Here is a 21,401-nt window from a genome sequence, read left to right as displayed (position 1 = left end):
TTTGTCTACACGAATTCTATTCCTGTACTTCACTGGAAAACCAAAATGTTTCAACACAGATGACTTAAATGTGTCTGGGGGATCTGCGATCTCAGTACTATGTGGAGCAGCCATCCTGCGTCCAGTAGTAACGAGCGTGATGCTTACTCAAGTCACATGACATAACATGCACTAAAATACTAACTTTAGAATATAATATTTAGAACAAATTCTCATCATTACTAAAACAATTTAATCAAATATGATATTAAAGATGTGTTTAAATTGGTTCAATTAGTTAGAGACAAGTGACGTCAACCTCAACAATGGGCAGCAGGGGGCGTGAGAGTACCGCGGTACGCCACGAGAGTTTCACGATACGTATCGTGGTTGGTGTATCGCGATATTTCAGTTCGGTTTTAATATCGTTACACCCCTACCTAATGGGGACAGCAAAATCAGCAATTCACTGTAACAATACTCTTTTCAAAAAAAGCCCATTAATAATTATAATCCATAATAACACAAATATTAAATACAATAAAGCGAGCAGAACAGCAGAAATGTGCTGGATGTGTGTAGTAAAACACTGAACTATAATCCAGATCTAGAACATGATCAGAACAATCAGATGCAGATGAACACCTCTAGAAGAGTCTTTCAGCTTCATCAACATCAATACAGAAGGAGAAATCATCTTCATAATGTTGTGTTGAGCTGAACACATGGAGCTTTCAATGCTTTCATCAATAACTGAGGGAAATGAAGATTTCTGCTGACTAAAGGCTGATATATGACATTATTATTCTAATATGAATGTGTTTTACTCAAACATTTGCTTCTGCTTCAGGGATTCCTCATGTTGGCTTTATTATTAGTGTTTTGTCTAAATGTTTCTAAAACTTCAGCTTTAAAGATCATTTCCCTTTACTCTACACAAATGATTTTTCTGAATCTTTATGTAATTATGTAAACTGGTACAGCATGAGTGCAGATAATTGAAGAGAAAATCATCTTCAGTAGAAAAATATTTATCTAATGTAAATGATGAAGATCTTAATAACATGATGATGATGAAAATCCCTAAAATACTGTAAATGACAATAACTGAGATTAATGTATGATCTTACGCCAGTTTCTCCAGTTTACAGTGAGGATCCTTCAGTCCAGCAGAGAGCAGCTTCACTCCTGAATCTCCTACTTTATTATCAGACAGATTCAGTTCTCTGAGGTTTGAGGAGTTTGAACTCAGAACTGAAGCCAAAGCAGCACAACCTTCATCTGAGACGCCACAATCCCTCAACCTGCAGAACAACAACACACTCTTCACTCTCAGTTCAGCAGATCAACAACACACACAGAGACTTTACACAGTTAAACCTGTAATCTGTGTGTGCTTCATGTTTCAGTGAGTTTGTTTACTTTAGTTTGATTATATTTGAATATGAATCACTGTGATCTGAACATGATCAGGAATCTGCTTTACTGGTGTGTGGATGTGTTTGATGATCAGAATATGAAGTGTGCAGCTTAAATAAGTTTATACTGAGATAGTTGAGAGCTTTTAATACACAATCACAGTTATTAGACTGATCAACTATAAAACACACAATAAAACTATAAACATCTGAGATTCACTGCAGGATTAAAGCAAAGTGTGAAACTGATTCTTCACTCAGTGTCAGTCGAGCCGCTGTGAGAATCTGAAACACTCTTTTACACACACACTTCACTCTAAGACTGCACTCACACTAGACACGATTGCCTTGAACCATGTCCAGGTGCGGTCTGGAGCACTCACACTAGTCAAACTAATTGGGATATGGGGGTCAAATGTGCCCAGGCATGGTTCAGATAGTCTAGCGCACAGGTGTCAAACTCAGTTCCAAAAGGGCCGCAGCTCTGCACAGTTTAGTTCCAACCCTAATTAAACACACCTGATCAAAGTAATTGAGTCCTTCAGGCTTGTTTGAAACCTACAGGTAAGTGTGTTGGAGCAGGGTTGGAACTAAACTGTGCAGGGCTTTGGCCCTCCAGGAATTGAGTTTGACACCCCTGGTCTAGTGTGAGTACAGCCTAAAACCAGCAGCACATACACTAGATGGCAACCTGAAAAAACACAAGCTTAATGATTGAATGTAGGAAAATCAGTTAAAGTAATTAATAAAAAATTAAATAAATACAATAAAATATGAAAATGTGATGTTGCTGTTGAAGTGTTTTAGAGTATTATTACAGTGTTTTATTTTATTAATAGTTCATTATCAGTAATATTTTATGGCTTAAACACCAAGAGCTCTAATGAGAATCAGACTGATAAACACATGTAAACCCTTGATGTTGTTTCAGCTGAGATTAATGTATGATCTTACCTCAGTTTCTCCAGTTTACAGTGAGGATCCTTCAGTCCAGCAGAGAGCAGCTTCACTCCTGAATCTCCTACAATATTATAAGACAGATCCAGTTCTCTGAGGTTTGAGGAGTTTGATCTCAGAACTGAAGCCAAATCAGCACAACCTTCATCTGAGACGCCACAATACCTCAACCTGCAGAACAACAACACACTCTTCACTCTCAGTTCAGCAGATCAACAACACACACAGAGACTTCACACAGTTAAACCTGTAATCTGTGTGAGCTTCATGTTTCAGTGAGTTTGTTTACTTTAGTTTGATTATATTTGAATATGAATCACTGTGATCTGAACATCATGATCAGGAATCTGCTTTACTGGTGTGTGGATGTGTTTGATGATCAGAATATGAAGTGTGCAGCTTAAATAAGTTTATACTGAGATAGTTGAGAGCTTTTATTACACAATCACAGTTATTAGACTGATCAACTATAAAACACACAATAAAACTATAAACATCTGAGATTCACTGCAGGATTAAAGCAAAGTGTGAAACTGATTCTTCACTCAGTGTCAGTCGAGCCGCTGTGAGAATCTGAAACACTCTTTTACACACACACTTCACTCTAAGACTGCACTCACACTAGACACGATTGCCTTGAACCATGTCCAGGTGCGGTCTGGAGCACTCACACTAGTCAAACTAATTGGGATATGGGGGTCAAATGTGCCCAGGCATGGTTCAGATAGTCTAGTGTGAGTACAGCCTAAAACCAGCAGCACATACACTAGATGACAACCTGACAACACACAAGCTTGATGATTTAATAGCGGAAAATCAATTATTAAAGTGACCAATAAAAATTTAAATAAATACAATAAAATAAGAAAATGTGATGTTGTTGAAGAGTTCTGGAGCAATACAGCAGTGTTTTATTGTATTAATAGTTTATTATCAGTAATATTTCATGGCTCAATCACAAAGAGCTCTAATGAGAATCAGAATGATAAATACATGTACAGTGCATTCAGAAAGTATTCATAGCGCATCAGTTTTTCCATATTTGTTTATGCTGCAGTCTTATTCCAAAATGGATTAAATTCATTTATTTCCTCAACATTCTACACACAATACCCCATAATGACAATGTGAAGAGTTTTTGAAATTGTTGCAAATTTATTAAAAATAAAACCTGAAAAATCACACATATATCAGTATTCACAGCCTTTGCTCAATACTTTGTTGATGCACCTTTGGCAGCGAATACAGCCTCAAGTCTTTATGAATATGATGCCACAAGCTTGGCAAACCTGTCTTTGGGAATTTTTGCCCATTCCTCTTTGCAGATCTCTCAGGGTGTGTCAGGTTGGATGGAAAGCGACGGTGTACAACCATTTTCAGATCTCTCCATAGATGTTCAACAGCATTTTCCTAGTCTATCTGTGTAACCAATCAGGTTAAACACCTACAGTATATGTATGACACAGTTAATGATGTTATGTGAGAGTATAATTGTTAATTATTTGTAATTGTAAGCAGAGCTTCCTAGGAACTCATTGCGAGTGTTGAAGCTGGTTTCTGCTGATGAAACTGCAAACAATCTTCAGTAAACTTGATTTATTTATTTGAATCTCTAAATCTTCTTCATCTGACAGAATGCTCATACTTTGGGGTAAAACTGTAACTAATCCATACAGGTCACTCTACCATACAGGCCTGATTGGTGGATTGCTGCACAGATGGTTGTTCTTCTGTAAGGTTCTCCTCTCTCCACAGAAGAACGCTGGAGCTCAGACAGAGTGACCATCAGGTTATTGATCACCTCCCTGACTAAGGTCCTTCTCCCCCAATCATGGCTGGTAAGCTCTAGGAAGAGTCCTGGTGGTTAAACATCTTCCACTTATGGATGATGGAGGCCGCTGTGCTCACTGGAACTTTCAAAGCAGCAGAAATGTTTCTGTAACCTTCCCCAGCCTTGTGCCTCGAGACAATCTTGTCTTGGTCGTCTGCAGACAGTTCCTTTGTCTTCATGCTTGGTTTGTGCTTTGACATGCACTGTCAACCCTGGGACCTTATATAGACAGGTGTATGCCTTTTCAAATAATGTCCAATCAACTGAATTGACCAAAGGTGAACTCCAATTAAGCTGCTGAAACATCTCAAGAATGATCAGTGGAAACAGAAGCTGTGCTCAATTTAGAGCTTCACAGCAAAGGCTGTGAATACTGATGTACATGTGATTTCTCAGGTTTAATTTAAAATAAATTTGCAACAATTTCAAAAACTCTTTTAAACATTGTCATTATAGATTGTCATAAAAATCAATAAATTTAATCCATTTTGGAATAAGGCTGTAACATAATAAATGTGGAAAAAGTGAAGCGCTATGAATACTTTCCTGATGCACTTGTCAACCCTTGATGTTATTTTTAACTGAGATTAATGTATGATCTTACAGCAGTTTCTCCAGTTTACAGTGAGGATCCTTCAGTCCAGCAGAGAGCAGCTTCACTCCTGAATCTCCTACTTTATTCTTAGACAGATTCAGTTCTCTGAGGTTTGAGGAGTTTGATCTCAAAGCTGAAGCCAAATCAGCACAACCTTCAACTGAGACGCCACAATCCCTCAACCTGCAGAACAACAACACACTCTTCACTCTCAGTTCAGCAGATCAACAACACACACAGAGACTTTAGGTTAAAGTTTTACAATCTCTTTGTCACTTTCACTCTTGGGTCACTCTCTCAGGACTCTTCAGATAATGAGCACAACAGCAGTCAGTGTGAGCGACTGAGAGGATCTTTGTTTCAGCACTAAATGCTTTCATCAATACTTTCAAACGGCACCATTTACAAACTTAGACACAACAGACGCCAAAACTATTGATGCTCACAGGCCATTCTGCTGATTTACATTATATTTACACACTCTCATCATAACAGCACATCAATAATTATAATCCACAACAACACAAATATCAAATATAATAAACCAGCAGAACAGCAGAAATGTGCTGGATGTGTGTAGTAAAACACTGAACTATAATCCAGATCTAGAACATGATCAGAACAATCAGATGCAGATGAACACCTCTAGAAGAGTCTTTCAGCTTCATCAACATCAATACAGAAGGAGAAATCATCTTCATAATGTTGTGTTGAGCTGAACACATGGAGCTTTCAATGCTTTCATCAATAACTGAGGGAAATGAAGATTTATGCTGACTAAAGGCTGATATATGACATTATTATTCTAATATGAATGTGTTTTGCTCAAACATTTGCTTCTGCTTCAGGGATTCCTCATGTTGGCTTTATTATTAGTGTTTTGTCTAAATGTTTCTAAAACTTCAGCTTTAAAGATCATTTCCCTTTACTCTACACAAATGATTTTTCTGGATCTTTATGTAATTATGTAAACTGGTACAGCATGAGTGCAGATAATTGAAGAGAAATCATCTTCAGTAGAAAAATATTTCTCTAATGTAAATGATGAAGATCTTAATAACATGATGATGATGAAAATCCCTAAAATACTGTAAATGACAATAACTGAGATTAATGTATGATCTTACCTCAGTTTCTCCAGTTTACAGTGAGGATCCTTCAGTCCAGCAGAGAGCCGCTTCACTCCTGAATCTCCTACTTTATTCTCAGACAGCTCCAGTTCTCTGAGGTTTGAGGAGTTTGATCTCAGAGCTGAAGCCAAAGCAGCACAACCTTTATCTGAGACGCCACAATAACCCAACCTGCAGAACAACAACACACTCTTCACTCTCAGTTCAGCAGATCAACAACACACACAGAGACTTTACACAGTTAAACCTGTAATCTGTGTGTGCTTCATGTTTCAGTGAGTTTGTTTACTTTAGTTTGATTATATTTGAATATGAATCACTGTGATCTGAACATCATGATCAGGAATCTGCTTTACTGGTGTGTGGATGTGTTTGATGATCAGAATATGAAGTGTGCAGCTTAAATAAGTTTATACTGAGATAGTTGAGAGCTTTTATTACACAATCACAGTTATTAGACTGATCAACTATAAAACACAATAAAACTATAAACATCTGAGATTCACTGCAGGATTAAAGCAAAGTGTGAAACTGATTCTTCACTCAGTGTCAGTCGAGCCGCTGTGAGAATCTGAAACACTCTTTTACACACACACTTCACTCTAAGACTGCACTCACACTAGACACGATTGCCTTGAACCATGTCCAGGTGCAGTCTGGAGCACTCACACTAGTCAAAATAATTGGGATATGGGGGTCAAATGTGCCCAGGCATGGTTCAGATAGTCTAGTGTGAGTACAGCCTAAAACCAGCAGCACATACACTAGATGACAACCTGACAACAAAAAAACGTGAAGATTTAATGAAGGAAAATCTATTAAAGTGATCAATAATAAGGACAAATAAATAAAATGAAATAAGATAATGTGATGTTACTGTTGAAGAGTTCTGGAGCATTATTACAGTGTTTTATTTTATTAATAGTTAATTATAAGTAATATTTTATGGCTTAAACACCAAGAGCTCTAATGAGAATCAGATTGATAAACACATGTAAACCCTTGATGTTGTTTCAGCTGAGATTAATGTATGATCTTACCACAGTTTCTCCAGTTTACAGTGAGGATCCCTCAGTCCAGCAGAGAGCAGCTTCACTCCTGAATCTCCTACATTATTCTCAGACAGCTCCAGTTCTCTGAGGTTTGAGGAGTTTGATCTCAGAACTGAAGCCAAAGCAGCACAACCTTTATCTGAGACGCCACAATTCCACAACCTGCAGAACAACAACACACTCTTCACTCTCAGTTCAGCAGATCAACAACACACACAGAGACTTTACACAGTTAAACCTGTAATCTGTGTGTGCTTCATGTTTCAGTGAGTTTGTTTACTTTAGTTTGATTATATTTGAATATGAATCACTGTGATCTGAACATCATGATCAGGAATCTGCTTTACTGGTGTGTGGATGTGTTTGATGATCAGAATATGAAGTGTGCAGCTTAAATAAGTTTATACTGAGATAGTTGAGAGCTATTATTACACAATTAGTTAGTTAGTTAGTTAGTTTATTTACATAAATACCAATTAAAACATAAGGTGAAGCCCTCAACATTAAAAAGGCTCAAATGATAAAAAAGAAAGATGGAGTTTCAGAAGCGTTTTAAAAACAGATGGAGTTGGAGCGTGTCTGATGTGGGGTGGAAGCCGGTTCCAGAGTTTTGGTGTGATAACAGCAAAAGCCCTATCCCCACTTCACTTACACCGGGACCTTGGTACAGAAAGAATAAACTGATCAGAAGACCTTAGTGTCCTACCAGGATTATACACATGTAGGAGGTCTGATAAGGTGAAGCCAGATCATTTAAGGATTTAAAAACAAAAATTAATCATTGTTACATGTCCATCTATTTATTATTTATTTATTTGTTACTTTGTCGCCCTCTTGTGTTTTGTTGCTGCTTGTGTTTTCATTTAGAGTTGATTTCCTCCGCACCTGCAGACAATTCACCGTCGGCAATTTAAGAGCTCGTGCTGCAGTGATTCAGAGACGGGGATTTGAGCGGCCGTCCAGAGTTGTGCTCCTTTGTTCTCAGCCTGTGTATATTGTGTTTCCTCCCCACACTTTATTTATATTAGATTGTTTAATTAATAAAACCCCTAGACTGATCCACTTGTGTTTTTTCCCTCATTTAATGTTGTGACTGTGGTCGTAACAATCATTTAAAATCAATCCGTGACCTAACAGGCAGCAGCCCAGAGAGGAGACAACTGGAGATACGTGCTCATACTTGCGAGTCCCTGTCAGAAGTCTCACAGACGCATTTTGGAGTAATTGCAATCTATTCAGGGGATTTTGACTAATACCCACATATAGAGAATTGCAATTGTCAAATCTTTCCAAAATAAAAGCATGGATCACCATCTCAAGGTCATTAAAAGAGAAACGACTTCACATTCGCCACAAGTCGTAGATAGAAAAAACTGGATTTAACAACTCAGTTTACCTGTTTGTTAAATTTCAGATCACTATCAAGCTGAAACCCCAAGGTTTCTAACAACAGGTTTGTGATAAACTGATAACTCACTAACCCCTAATAAATGCAGAGGGTTAGGATCGCCAAACCAGATCAGCTCAGTTTTTTCTTCATTGAAATGTAAAATAATTGACGGCAGCCAGGTCTTAACCTCGATTAGACATCTCATAAAGGAGTCAAGACCATTTTTATCATTACTTTTGAGATGGACATAAATCTGAGTGTCGTCAGCATAAGAATGAAAAGCCACCCCATATTTACAAAAAATAGACCCTGAAGGTAAAATATATAAAGAAAATAATAAAGGTCCAAAAATAGGCCCTTGCAGAACTCCACATGTCAGGAGTCTGGAGGATGAAAAGGTTGATTTGATTTCACTAGCCAGTTACACCTTTGATTTACTGTAGACACTCCCATAGTGTCAACTAAACCTTTTTCGTGGCCATCTGAAGTAAAATTATAATATATAATATATATATATATATATATATATATATATATATATATATATATATATATATATATATATATATATATATATTAAATAAAATTATTAGATATCACACTCCAATTTTACCCCAAATTCATAGTACACAATACCATGGTATTGACTAAACACTTGTCATGGCCATCTGATGTAAAATTATAAAATAAGAGCCTTTTAAACCTTACACAAAACATGGTTTGCCCTGATTAAAAAAAAATTAATAAATAAAATAAAACTATTTGATATCATAGCCCAGTTTCACCTCAGATTGATAATAGACATTACTGTAAGCTGGGAAAATATGATATATATTTCCTTCTATGCTAATGAAGGACTACTGAGACATTCCAAGCATGGGATGGGTCCTCCTGGTGAGGCAGAGTTCCTCACAGCTCCGATACACATCTCTGCCATTTGCTTACAGTAACCATGTGCTCTTCACCATACACAATTCATCAGCTTGTGTTCTTTTTTTCAGATAACTTTGTCATGTTTGGTGTCATTTGACAGTTTATGACTTCAGTGTTGTAGTGATGAAATCAACAGAGACATCGATTAATTGTGTTTCAATCTACACTATATTAACTATTGTTGGGTCATGGCCTGAGGAGAGTATGTTAATGTACTTCTCCCCCACTTCATCTCTTCAACTTTGCTCTCATGTTCAGCTGGTTTTGGGGGTTGGTTTTCACTCATGTTTGACAATGCTTGCTCAGGGTATAATAAGGAAAGGTAACTTTTGATCGGGGAGAATGGCTTTTACTCTTCATCTCCCGCACACCAGTGCGTAGCCTCATATGCTAACAAAGGCAGTTTCATTAGCTGCGTCCCAAATGGCACACTATACACTATGCACTCATGCACTATGTACTTTTGCACTTACACACTCAACAGGAAAGTATATGTATGTAGTGGCGTCCCAAATGGCACACTAATGTTTTTTACTAAGCGGAAATTCAAACCGTTTCCCTGATGACGTTTGACGGTCGCCAAATCAGTGAAATTAACGACCGAATGATCAAATACCTGCCGTGAGTATTGCCGCATTCACCATCAGGAGGCGCTATAATCACTCTCGTAGGAGAATTTTGCTTTCACCATCCAAAATAAATAAAGTTATTCAACATGTGCGTCCGATAGCTCCGCCCCTTCCGCTACGTAAGCAAACCTGCGGTCGTTGAGTGCGTGAAGTGTCCATCATTACACACTTCATTATACCGGCTGAATGAGGGCAGCATCCGGGTGATTAAAGTGCACTTAATGTTTTTAGAGTTTTCAGTGTGAACACACTACTTACACTGTTTATACTACAAAATGGCGTAGAATAGTGCACAAGTACGTGATTTGGGACGCAGCTACTGTCTTTGTTGCTCAGCAGTGCATATGTTACAGCTAATTTCTTTATACAGTAACTTAGTTTGTTTCATTCTAATGTCTGTATATTTGATCATGTAACTTAATAAACAACTTTGCCTGCTTTAAGACGTAGAGATTCTTTCTCTTTATCAATGATGATAACAACTATAATGGAGTCAGATTAATTACAATGGAGTCAGATAAATAATGGATTTAAACATGCCATTCTTCAACTGCTTTCTGTTTCCGACTATTGGTTCAGAATAGCAGCGTAAGCTTCAAGCCTTACATTACCATTGTGTTAACTAAACACTTCTTATGGGCATCTGATGTGAAATTATAAAATAAAAGCCCTTTAAACCTTACACAAAACACAGTTTGTTCTGATATAAATAAAATTATTAAAATTAAACTATTAGATATCACAGACCAGTTTCACATCAGATTGATGACAGACATTACCACAGTGTTAACCAAACACTTCTTGTTGGGATCTGATGTGACATTATAAAATAAAAGCCTTTTAAACCTTACACAAAACACTGTTAGGCCCTGATAAAAATAAATGAATGAATAAATAAAATGAAACTATTAGATATCACAGCCTAGTTTCACTTCCGATTGATAATAGACATTACCACTGTGTCAACTAAACACTTCTTGTGAGCATCTGATGTGCAATTATAAAATAAAAGCCCTTTAAACCTTACACAAAACACGTTTTTTCCTGATTAAAAATAAATATTAAAATAAAATTATTTGATATCACAGCCCTGTTTCACCTCAGATTGATAGTAGACATTGCCAAGGTATTAACTAAACACTTATGGGCATCTGATGTGAACTTATGAAATAAAAGCCCTTTAAACCTTACACAAAACACAGTTTGCCCTGATTAAAAAAAAAATTTTAAATAAAACTGTTCGATATCACAGCTCAGTTTCACCTCAGATTGATAATAGACATTACCACAATATAAACTAAACACTTCTCATGAGAATCTGATGTGAAATTGTAAAATAAGAGCTCTTTAAACCTTACCACTGTTTGGCCCTGATTTAAAAAAATAAAATTAAATAAAACTATTAGATATCACAATCTAGTTTCGTCTCAGATTGATAGTAGACATTACCACGATATTAACTAAACACTTCTCATGGGAATCTGATGTAAAATGATAAAATAAGAGTCCCTTAAACAAAACACTTTTTGCCCTGATTAAAAAAATAATTTAAATAAAACTATTAGATATTACACACCAGTTTCGCCTCAGATTGATAATAGACATTACCACAGTGTCAACTAAACACTTCTTATGGGCATCTGATGTGAAAATATAAAATAAAAGCTCTTTAAACCTTACTCAAAACACAATTTTGCCCTAATTTAAAAAAAAAAAATTAAAATAAAACTATTAGATATCACACCCTAGTTTCACCTCAGATTGATAGTAGACATTACCATGGCATTAACCAAACACTTCTCATGGAATATTCTAAAAAAGAGCCCTTTACACCTTACATAAAACACTATTTGGCCCTGATTTAAAATATATATATTAAAATAAGACTATTAGACATCACAACCCAGTTTCACCTCAGATTGATTATAGACATTATCATGGTGTTAATTAAACACTTTTTATGGGCATCTGATGTGAAATTATAAAATAAGAGCCCTTTAACCCTTGCACAAAACATGGTTTTCGCCTTGATTTAAAAAATAAAATGAAAATAAAACTATTAAGTATCACAGCCCAGGTTCACCTCAGATTGATAGTAGACATTATCATGGTTTTTAACCAAAAACTGTAATGGGCATCTGATGTCCAATTATAAAATAAAAGCCCTTTAAACCTTGCACATAACACTGTTTTTGCTTGATTAAAAATATATATTAAAATAAAACTATTAGATATCACAGCCCAGTTTCACCTCAAATTGATAATAGACATTACCACAGTATTAACTAAACACTTCTTATGGGCATCTGATGTGAAATTATAAAATAAGAGCCCTTTAAACATTACACAATACACGGTTTCCCTGAATTAAACATATTATTAAAATAAAACTATTTGATATCGCAGCCTAGTTTCGCCTCAGATTGGTAGTAGACATTAGCATGGTGTTAACTAAAAACTTCTCATTGGCATCTGATGTGAAATTATAAAAAAGATCCCTTTAAATCTTACACAAAAGACTGTTTGGCCCTAATTTAAAAAATAAACAAAATTAAAATAAAACTGTTCAATATCACAGCCTAGTTTCACCTCAGATTGATAGTAGACATTACCACAGTGTCAACTAAACACATCTTTTAGGCATCTGATATAAAATTATAAAATAAAAGCCCTTTAAACCTTACACAAAACACAGATTGCCCTAATTTAAAAAAATAATAAATAAAATAAAATTATTAGATATCACTGACCAGTTTCATCTCAGATTGATGGTAGACATTACCACAGTGTCAACTAAATACTTCTTATGGGCACCTGATGTTGAAGTACAAAATAAAAGCCTTTTAAACCTTACACAAAACACGGTTTGCCCTGATTAAAAATAAATGAATAAATAAAACTATTAGATATCACAGACCAGTTCCACCTCAGATTGATAGTAGACATTACCACGGTATTAACTAAATTTTTTTTTAAAATCAGGGCAAACTGTGTTTAGTTAATATCGTTGTAATGTCTACTATAAATCTGAGGTAAAATTGGGTTATTATATCTCATAGTTTGATTTTAATAACAGTTTTAAATCAGGGAAAACCGTGTTTTGTGTAAGGTTTAAAGGGCCATGACACCCCCCACTTTCGGTTAAAGTCTACTTCAGAATTTTTTCAAAAGATGTATGATTAAGGGGCGTGGAGCTCCGCGAGCATCGGGCAGGAGTGGGCGTAGCCAGCAGGGGAGAACGTAAGCGAACAACTGTTGTTGTCAGTTAGCTCACAAAATGAGACAAACCTAAGGAGATGCATGAGTTTATAGTTTACAAAGTTAAAATGCAAAGAAATGAACAGTGATTTAGTGCCCTGCTACATTTGTTATTCGTAATTTCATAAACACATAACCACAATTTATATCATTATAAAGATAAGTGTGTTCATGTAAACACTATAAATGAGGACTTCTCCCTCAATCCCCGTATCCAGCAGACTCAGTGCAGCAGGTCTCCTGACCTGTCTATTTTAAGCGTTAGCCCTGCTGGTAATCTGGAGGATTTAGGCAAACACAGCAGCACAGTGATGTGTCTAGGATAAGAAAACTCCGCTATGAATAATAATGAGAAACCGACGCGTCATCATTGCACTTGCAGTTTTGCGCTACGTCGTCGATTTTGATCCGCCCCAAAAATCATTTTAAACCCGGAAGCTGAAATTAGCTGACAAAAGCTCAAAATTATCCAGTTTTCCCCACAATTAAAGCTGACAGGTGCTAACATTGTCTTAACTGATGCTCAACACACACACATCTGTTAATATAAAAAAAAAGTTCTCCGGGGTGTCCTGAACCTTTAAAGGGCTGTTATTTTAAAGTTGAAACTTTAGTTGAAACTGGGCAGGGATATCTAATAGTTTTATCTTAATATATTTTTTTAATCAGGGCCAAACAGTGGTAAGGTTTAAAGGGCTCTTATTTTATAATTTCACATCACATGCCCATAAGAAGTGTTTAGTTAATACTGTGGTAATGTCTGCAATTAATCTGAGGTGAAACTGGGCTGTGATATCAAATAGTTTTATTTATTTATTTATTTTTTTAATCGGGGCAAACCGTATTTTGTGTAAGGTTTAAAAGGCTTTTGTTTTATAATTTCACATCAGATGCCCACAAGAAGTCTTTGGTTAACACCATGATAATGTCTATTATCAATCTGGGGTGAAACTGGGGTGTGATATCTAATAGTTTTATTTTAATAATTTAATTTAAATCAGGACAAACAGTGTTTTGTGTGAGGTTTAAAGGGCTTTTATTTTATAATTTCAAATCAGATGCTCACAAGAAGTGTTTAGTTGACACCATGGTAATGTATATTATCAATCTAAAGTGAAACTAGGCTGTGATATCTAAAAGTTTTAAAAATAAATCTAAAAATTTTATTTATTTATTTGTTTATTTTTATCAGGGCCAAACAGTGTTTTGTGTAAGGTTTAAAAGGCTTTTATTTTATAATTTCACATCAGATGCCAACAAGAAGTGTTTGGTTAACACCATGGTAATGTCTGTCATCAATCTGATGTGAAACTGGGCTGTGATATCTAATAGTTTTATTTTAGTAATTTTATTTAAATCAGGAGAAACTGTGTTTTGTGTAAGGTTTAAAGGGTTTTTATTTTATAATTTCACATCAGATGCCCATAAGAAGTGTTTAGTATTTTAATTTTTTTTTTCTTTTAATCATGGCAAACCGTGTTTTGTGTAAGGTTTAAAGAGCTTTTGTTTTATAATTTTACATCAGATGGCCATGACAAGTGTTTAGTCAATACCATGGGAGTGTCTACAATATATCAAAGGTGTAACTAGCTAGTGAAATCAATTCGTTATTATGATATATCTTTTTGAATACAGGGGAAAAAAAAGTATTGTTTATGAGATTTTGGCTTTTATTTTGTAATTACAGATAAAACCATCTGGAGCTTATGGTTATTTAGTTGCATTAATTTGTTGTTTTTTCGTTATTATTTAGTATTTTATCATCAGTCAGTGAGAAACGCAGATGTTTCATGACAAACATGCCAACAGTATTTGTGTTCAGTTCAGCTCTTTTGGCGCCCTACCGTAATACGCAGTGTATGAGCGACGCCAAAATAAATGACGGCTAGAATGACTTTTCATTTTGACTTGGCGGCTGGCTTGACCGCAGTGGCTGACTTGACTGCAGTACTTTTTCGCAACCGTGGCAAAGAGAGCTTGCTCCGCCACCTGCATTTCTCGGAAGGCTGGTTTTCTCTGCACTGCGGAGCGGCGCGGTCTCAATTACCAAATATGCTGCATCATTTCTTGTTGTCACAGTCTACTATTTATCACTTTCTCTTTTGTATTTGGACATTTTTTGAAAAAGGCTCTGCAATACCTGGCTGACTAGCTGGGTGTTTGCGTTCAGAAGATGACACGACCGAAGCTGGCTCCGCATATTGATGGCTCCAGATGGCTCTGGAGATTTGAATAGCTTCATACAAATTACTGGTTCGCCTTTCTCGTTCGTCAAGATATGGGTTTTCCAACGAGGCTCATGTCTGAACTTGAACTTGCTGTATCACGTAGGCCTATGTAGTCCTTGGCTACATAACAGAAAAGTTGTGACAAGAAAAAAGAAGAAGCGCGGTGGTCTTTTGTATGTCACTAAAAAACGACTCAATCAGCTGGTGTGTGCGAGTCGTGTTTTAAATGTAATTTTAATAATAGCCTATTGTGATATTCAAGATCTGTAAAGTAATACAGCGCTGGAAAACTTAAAGGGCCATGTAACCCCCTCGTTTCAGCAGGGTGTTTTCACACCTCTACTTTGGAAAAAGTCAGAAAAGTGGGCGTGTCCAGCTCTGTTTAGGGGGAGTGTCAGAGGAACTAAAGTGGGATGGTGTGGGAGTGTCTATTTGGGCACGCTCGAGTTACAGAGTCAAAATACACAGACAGGAGAAAGTGATGGTGTTTAACCTACATGGACATCTGTAGTCGAAATATTTGCCAAATTATTAAATGTTGGACTTTAACTGCAGTTTGGCTCTTTCATTCAGGGAATTCATTCATGCCCCTCGCGACAAACGAGATATTTGATTCGAGGAGCTGCTCTAAGAGTGTATTTTTCATGCAATGTTTGATACCGCATGGGGAATGAGAGAAAAAAACCCTCCGCATTTCCCGGAAACTTAGATGCACACGGCAGGTAGCGTCAGAAAGCCGCGTGTGTTATTCCGGTCACTAAATGCGGTAAAAACCCTACACGAGGTTAAAGTTTGGTTGTGATGCTAACGTGTTTACACTCGGTGACTCAGTGCAATAGTTAACTTAGTTTGATACGAGCAAACTGAATAAACAAAGAGCACTGGTCGCTCACTTACCAAATCTGTAGAGACAGGACAATCACCAGCAACTAGAGCCGCGTCTTTATGAAGAGAAGACTACAAGCGAATCCGGATCTCAGCGTTTGCAGATGAGAACAGCTCTCAGGTAAACAATAATCCTCCTTAGACACGTAAGTTATTGTTGACGCGCGTCACGTACACTGTAATCCACACGTGACTCTGAGCTCTCACAGAGAGAAAATGAAAACAAAACTTAACGGCAGCAAACTATAAAGGCAACACTTCACGCTTGTTTTGCCAATACAACGTGGCGTCTCTGTCGTCTAAACACTGTGACAGTAATGAATATTAATGAAGTTGCACAGTAGAGCGCGCTGATTGGTTTGAACCAAGCCTTACTCATGCATTAATGCATCACACCGTAAGACGTAATAAGACACACTCTGGCACAGACGCCCAGTCTGCACGCTGGAATACACGCTATTATGTCATGACCGTGACGCAGCTTCAAAAATTAGTTTCAAACAGGAAGAACGAATTTGCTTGAAATAACGCAAAAACAACCAATTTACACTTTTTAGTGAAATATAGGTGTCCTAATAGTGTTTTTAGCAGTGTGGGACACATATACGACTGTCAACAGCTCAAAAAATGTGTTTTGGTGTTTCGTGACCCTTTAAAACAGCGACCACAAGTCTCTCCTGCTTCATCATTAAAAGTATGCCATAGTATGCCACGCCTTGTCAACCCCAAAACTGCTAACACCTCAACAGAAACCCTGCAGTGCTTTCATTTGACTGAAGAATAAAAAGACGCGACTGAGTTAACACGCTTTTTCCGCTCGAGCACACAGCACGCAACAGTAAAACACTCGCGACCGTTAGTAAATCATTAAACAGATGCCCCTTATGCAGCCAAACTTTAAAAATACATAAAGTATATTTTTTTAATTGATTAACTGATACCATTAATCGGTTACAAAGCACACTTTCGGTTAACGGTTAATCGTTTTTTTTTTTTGGAGCATCCCTTCAATTAAACCATATGCGCAGGCTCTAAAAAAAATTGTCCCTCACGGCCGCACGCCGGAGATCCGGCATGGTGCCGGAATACTTTAAGCCCTGCTCACACTAGTCAAACTAATTGGGATATGGGGGTCAAATGTGCCCAGGCATGGTTCAGATAGTCTAGTGTGAGTACAGCCTAAAACCAGCAGCACATACACTAGATGACAACCTGACAACACACAAGCTTGATGATTTAATGTAGGAAAATCAATTAAAGTGATGAATAAAAGTTAAAAATAAACTAAATAAAATAAGATAATGTGATGTTATTGTTGAAGTGTTTTAGAGCATTATTGCAGTGTTTTATTTTATTAATAGTTAATTATAAGTAATATTTCATGGCTCAAACACCAAGAGCTCTAATGAGAATCAGACTGATAAACACATGTAAACCCTTGATGTTATTTCAGCTGAGATTAATGTATGATCTTACCACAGTTTCTCCAGTTTACACTGAGGATCCTTCAGTCCAGCAGAGAGCAGCTTCACTCCTGAATCTCCTACTTTATTCTCAGACAGCTCCAGTTCTCTGAGGTTTGAGGAGTTAGATCTCAGAACTGAAGCCAAAGCAGCACAACCTTCAACTGAGACGCCACAACACCTCAACCTGCAGAACAACAACACACTCTTCACTCTCAGTTCAGCAGATCAACAACACACACAGAGACTTTACACAGTTAAACCTGTAATCTGTGTGTGCTTCATGTTTCAGTGAGTTTGTTTACTTTAGTTTGATTATATTTGAATATGAATCACTGTGATCTGAACATCATGATCAGGAATCTGCTTTACTGGTGTGTGGATGTGTTTGATGATCAGAATATGAAGTGTGCAGCTTTAATAAGTTTATACTGAGATAGTTGAGAGCTTTTATTACACAATCACAGTTATTAGACTGATCAACTATAAAACACACAATAAAACTATAAACATCTGAGATTCACTGCAGGATTAAAGCAAAGTGTGAAACTGATTCTTCACTCAGTGTCAGTCGAGCCGCTGTGAGAATCTGAAACACTCTTTTACACACACACTTCACTCTAAGACTGCACTCACACTAGACACGATTGACCTGAACCATGTCCAGGTGCGGTCTGGAGCACTCACACTAGTCAAACTAATTGGGATATGGGGGTCAAATGTGCCCAGGCATGGTTCAGATAGTCTAGTGTGAGTACAGCCTAAAACCAGCAGCACATACACTAGATGACAACCTGACAACACACAAGCTTGATGATTTAATGGTGGAAAATCAATTAAAGTGATCAATAAAAAAAGAAACTAATGTTATTGTTAAAGTTTTCTAGAGCGTCAGCTAAAAGCAGTTTCTGTGGTCACAAAAACACCCTGTCATCTGAACTTTGTTTATTTACTGCAGTTTTGTTCCATGCAGAAATGCTGTGTTAAAATGCCTTCATGATTAATTAACCGTGACGAATTAAAGTGCAGTTAATAGTGAAACTAATAGTGAATAGTGAAACTGATTACTTACAGCAACCTGTACATATATTCATCTATTGTAAATCTGTTCATAGCTAATACAACCTGTATATAATGTTGATAGTACATCATCTGTAAATATCACCATAGTTTTTCTATAACTGCACTTTATAACTTATACCTGTATCCTGCACTTGCTGCTATTGCACTGCTGGTTAGACCTAAACTGCATTTCGTTGCCTTGTACTTGTACATGTGTAAAGACAATAAAGCTGAATCTAATCTAATCTAAAACTGGTTAATCGTTGCATCTCTACACACTCAACAGTTCACACATTACTGGCTGCTAGTTTCTGTCCTCTACTTATAAGCTAAAAAGGCAGTAATGGTCCAAAGTTTTGTAACTATTAAATTGTTTTAAAAATAAAAACTGTAACATCTACATCAGTGTTGAATCTATGACTGGTGGAAAACATATTCTGTAATTGTGTATCTGGGTCACTTTTGCCATGACCTGTTTTGGATTTACCAAACGTATCCCTCAGCTTTTTCCAAACTGTTTAACAAAATCTGTCCTCCTTCTTCACGACTGCTGCAATTTCTAGCTATGAATTATTGTCCATCTGGTTATCTCTATGATGATCACGCATGGATCATTAAGGTGTCTGTACAGGCGTACCTGTTTCAGAAAAAATTATTCAAAATGATTCATATTCAACTCATATGAAACGCAGCGCTGCGCGAACTGTTCGCTTGAGTCTCAAAATATTTCGGGAGCTCCAGCAGCTGAAATCATGTGGCGCACACCCAAAGCGAACCTCCGCAAACTCTGCGATAACATCACATTCACCACGTGCACTGAGTTCAATACCAGAAACTTCATTGGCTGTTGCATGTTGGTCTCATTTGTAGTCGTAATACCGCAAATTACAACAGGACTAGTGAAATAAAGAACTACAACACCACGAAAAACAAACAACAACTAAAAAGACTTGAAATGAGCATTAAATGCAGCGTTACATCAGAAAAATAAGACCTGAGCAAAAATATTTAAGACCTAAAATTTTGATTTGTAAATTTTAGACTTTAAGACCCCGCTGTAATTATCAGTAATATTTTATGGCTCAAACACCAAGAGCTCCAATGAGAATCAGACTGATAAACACATGTAAACCCTTGATGTTGTTTCAGCTGAGATTAATGTATGATCTTACACCAGTTTCTCCAGTTTACAGTGAGGATCCTTCAGTCCAGCAGAGAGCCGCTTCACTCCTGAATCTCCTACTTCATTCCATGACAGATCCAGTTCTCTGAGGTTTGAGGAGTTTGATCTCAGAGCTGAAGCCAAATCAGCACAACCTTTATCTGAGACGCCACAATACCACAACCTGCAGAACAACAACACACTCTTCACTCTCAGTTCAGCAGATCAACAACACACACAGAGACTTTAGACAGTTAAAACTGTAATCTGAAAGTAGTTTTCTTCTATTATAATCACTGTGATCTAAATGACAGTCAAGGCTGCACATGACTGAAGTGTGGATGTGTTTGCAAGAAATGATTAAATTAAATAACCGGCTGAGTAAATACTTTTTCTTACCTTTTAGTGGACAACCTGTCACAATTAAAACTTGATTTTATGTCTTAAATTTAAACCAATACACAATTATACGTATAATTATGAGTTTATTATGATGACAGACCATTAATATAACTTTTAATTTAGTTAACAGCAGGTGTTTATCACTAATGCTGAATATTAATCACTTCATTATCTCATTAGCTGTAAATGGTGCTTCAGGCTTCATCTACTCTAATCATATTTAGGCTTTATCTACTCTAATCATATTCAGGCTTTATCTAGTCTAATCATATTCAGGCTTTGTCTACTTTATTCATATTCAGGCTTTATCTACTCTAATCTTATTCAGGCTTTATCTACTCTAATCATATTCAGGCTTTATCTACTCTAATCATATTCAGGCTTTGTCTACTCTAATCATATTCAGGCTTTATCTACTCTAATCATATTCAGGCTTTGTCTACTCTAATCATATTCAGGCTTTATCTACTTTATTCATATTCAGGCTTTGTCTACTCTAATCATATTCAGGCTTTGTCTACTCTAATCATATTCAGGCTTTGTCTACTCTAATCATATTCAGGCTTTGTCTACTCTAATCATATTCAGGCTTTGTCTACTCTAATCATATTCAGGCTTTATCTACTCTAATCATATTCAGGCTTTATCTACTTTATTCATATTCAGGCTTTGTCTACTCTAATCATATTCAGGCTTTGTCTACTCTAATCATATTCAGGCTTTATCTACTTTATTCATATTCAGGCTTTGTCTACTCTATTCAGGCTCTGCTATAATCTTATTCAAGCTTCTTTTACTCTAATCTTTTACTCTGCTTCTCCTGCACACCGGTGTGTAGCCTCATCCACTAACAGCGGTAGTTTTACTGTGTTTGTGACACAGCAGTTCATATGTTACAGCTAAGTTTCTCTATACAGTATGTTAGTTTGTTTTATTTTATTGTCATTCGACTAACATATAATTTAATAAACATCTTTTCCTGCTTTAAGGTTTTGAGATTCTTTCTCTTTATCATTGATGATAACTT

General features: G+C 36.6%; 1 protein-coding gene across 2 annotated transcripts in view; it reads right to left on the bottom strand.

Moving 5' to 3' along the window:
- The window catches only part of LOC559196 (uncharacterized), a 73,418-nt gene that overhangs the window by 3,134 nt on the left and 48,883 nt on the right, over positions 1-21,401 (bottom strand). For both annotated transcript variants that reach the window (XM_068221895.2, XM_073906446.1), the window contains exons 12-18: positions 19,983-20,156; positions 17,762-17,935; positions 6,951-7,124; positions 5,908-6,081; positions 4,790-4,963; positions 2,352-2,525; positions 1,110-1,283 (exon numbers count right to left, since the gene is read on the bottom strand). In XM_068221895.2, the coding sequence (XP_068077996.1) occupies positions 1,110-1,283; positions 2,352-2,525; positions 4,790-4,963; positions 5,908-6,081; positions 6,951-7,124; positions 17,762-17,935; positions 19,983-20,156 (1,218 nt within the window). The remainder of the gene's footprint in view (positions 1-1,109; positions 1,284-2,351; positions 2,526-4,789; positions 4,964-5,907; positions 6,082-6,950; positions 7,125-17,761; positions 17,936-19,982; positions 20,157-21,401) is intronic.

The sequence above is a fragment of the Danio rerio genome, chromosome 1 (genome assembly GCF_049306965.1).
Source record: "Danio rerio strain Tuebingen ecotype United States chromosome 1, GRCz12tu, whole genome shotgun sequence".
NCBI classification, from domain to species: domain Eukaryota; kingdom Metazoa; phylum Chordata; class Actinopteri; order Cypriniformes; family Danionidae; genus Danio; species Danio rerio.
Note: the sequence above shows the minus strand (reverse complement) of the source record. Positions and strands in the feature narration are given on the sequence as shown.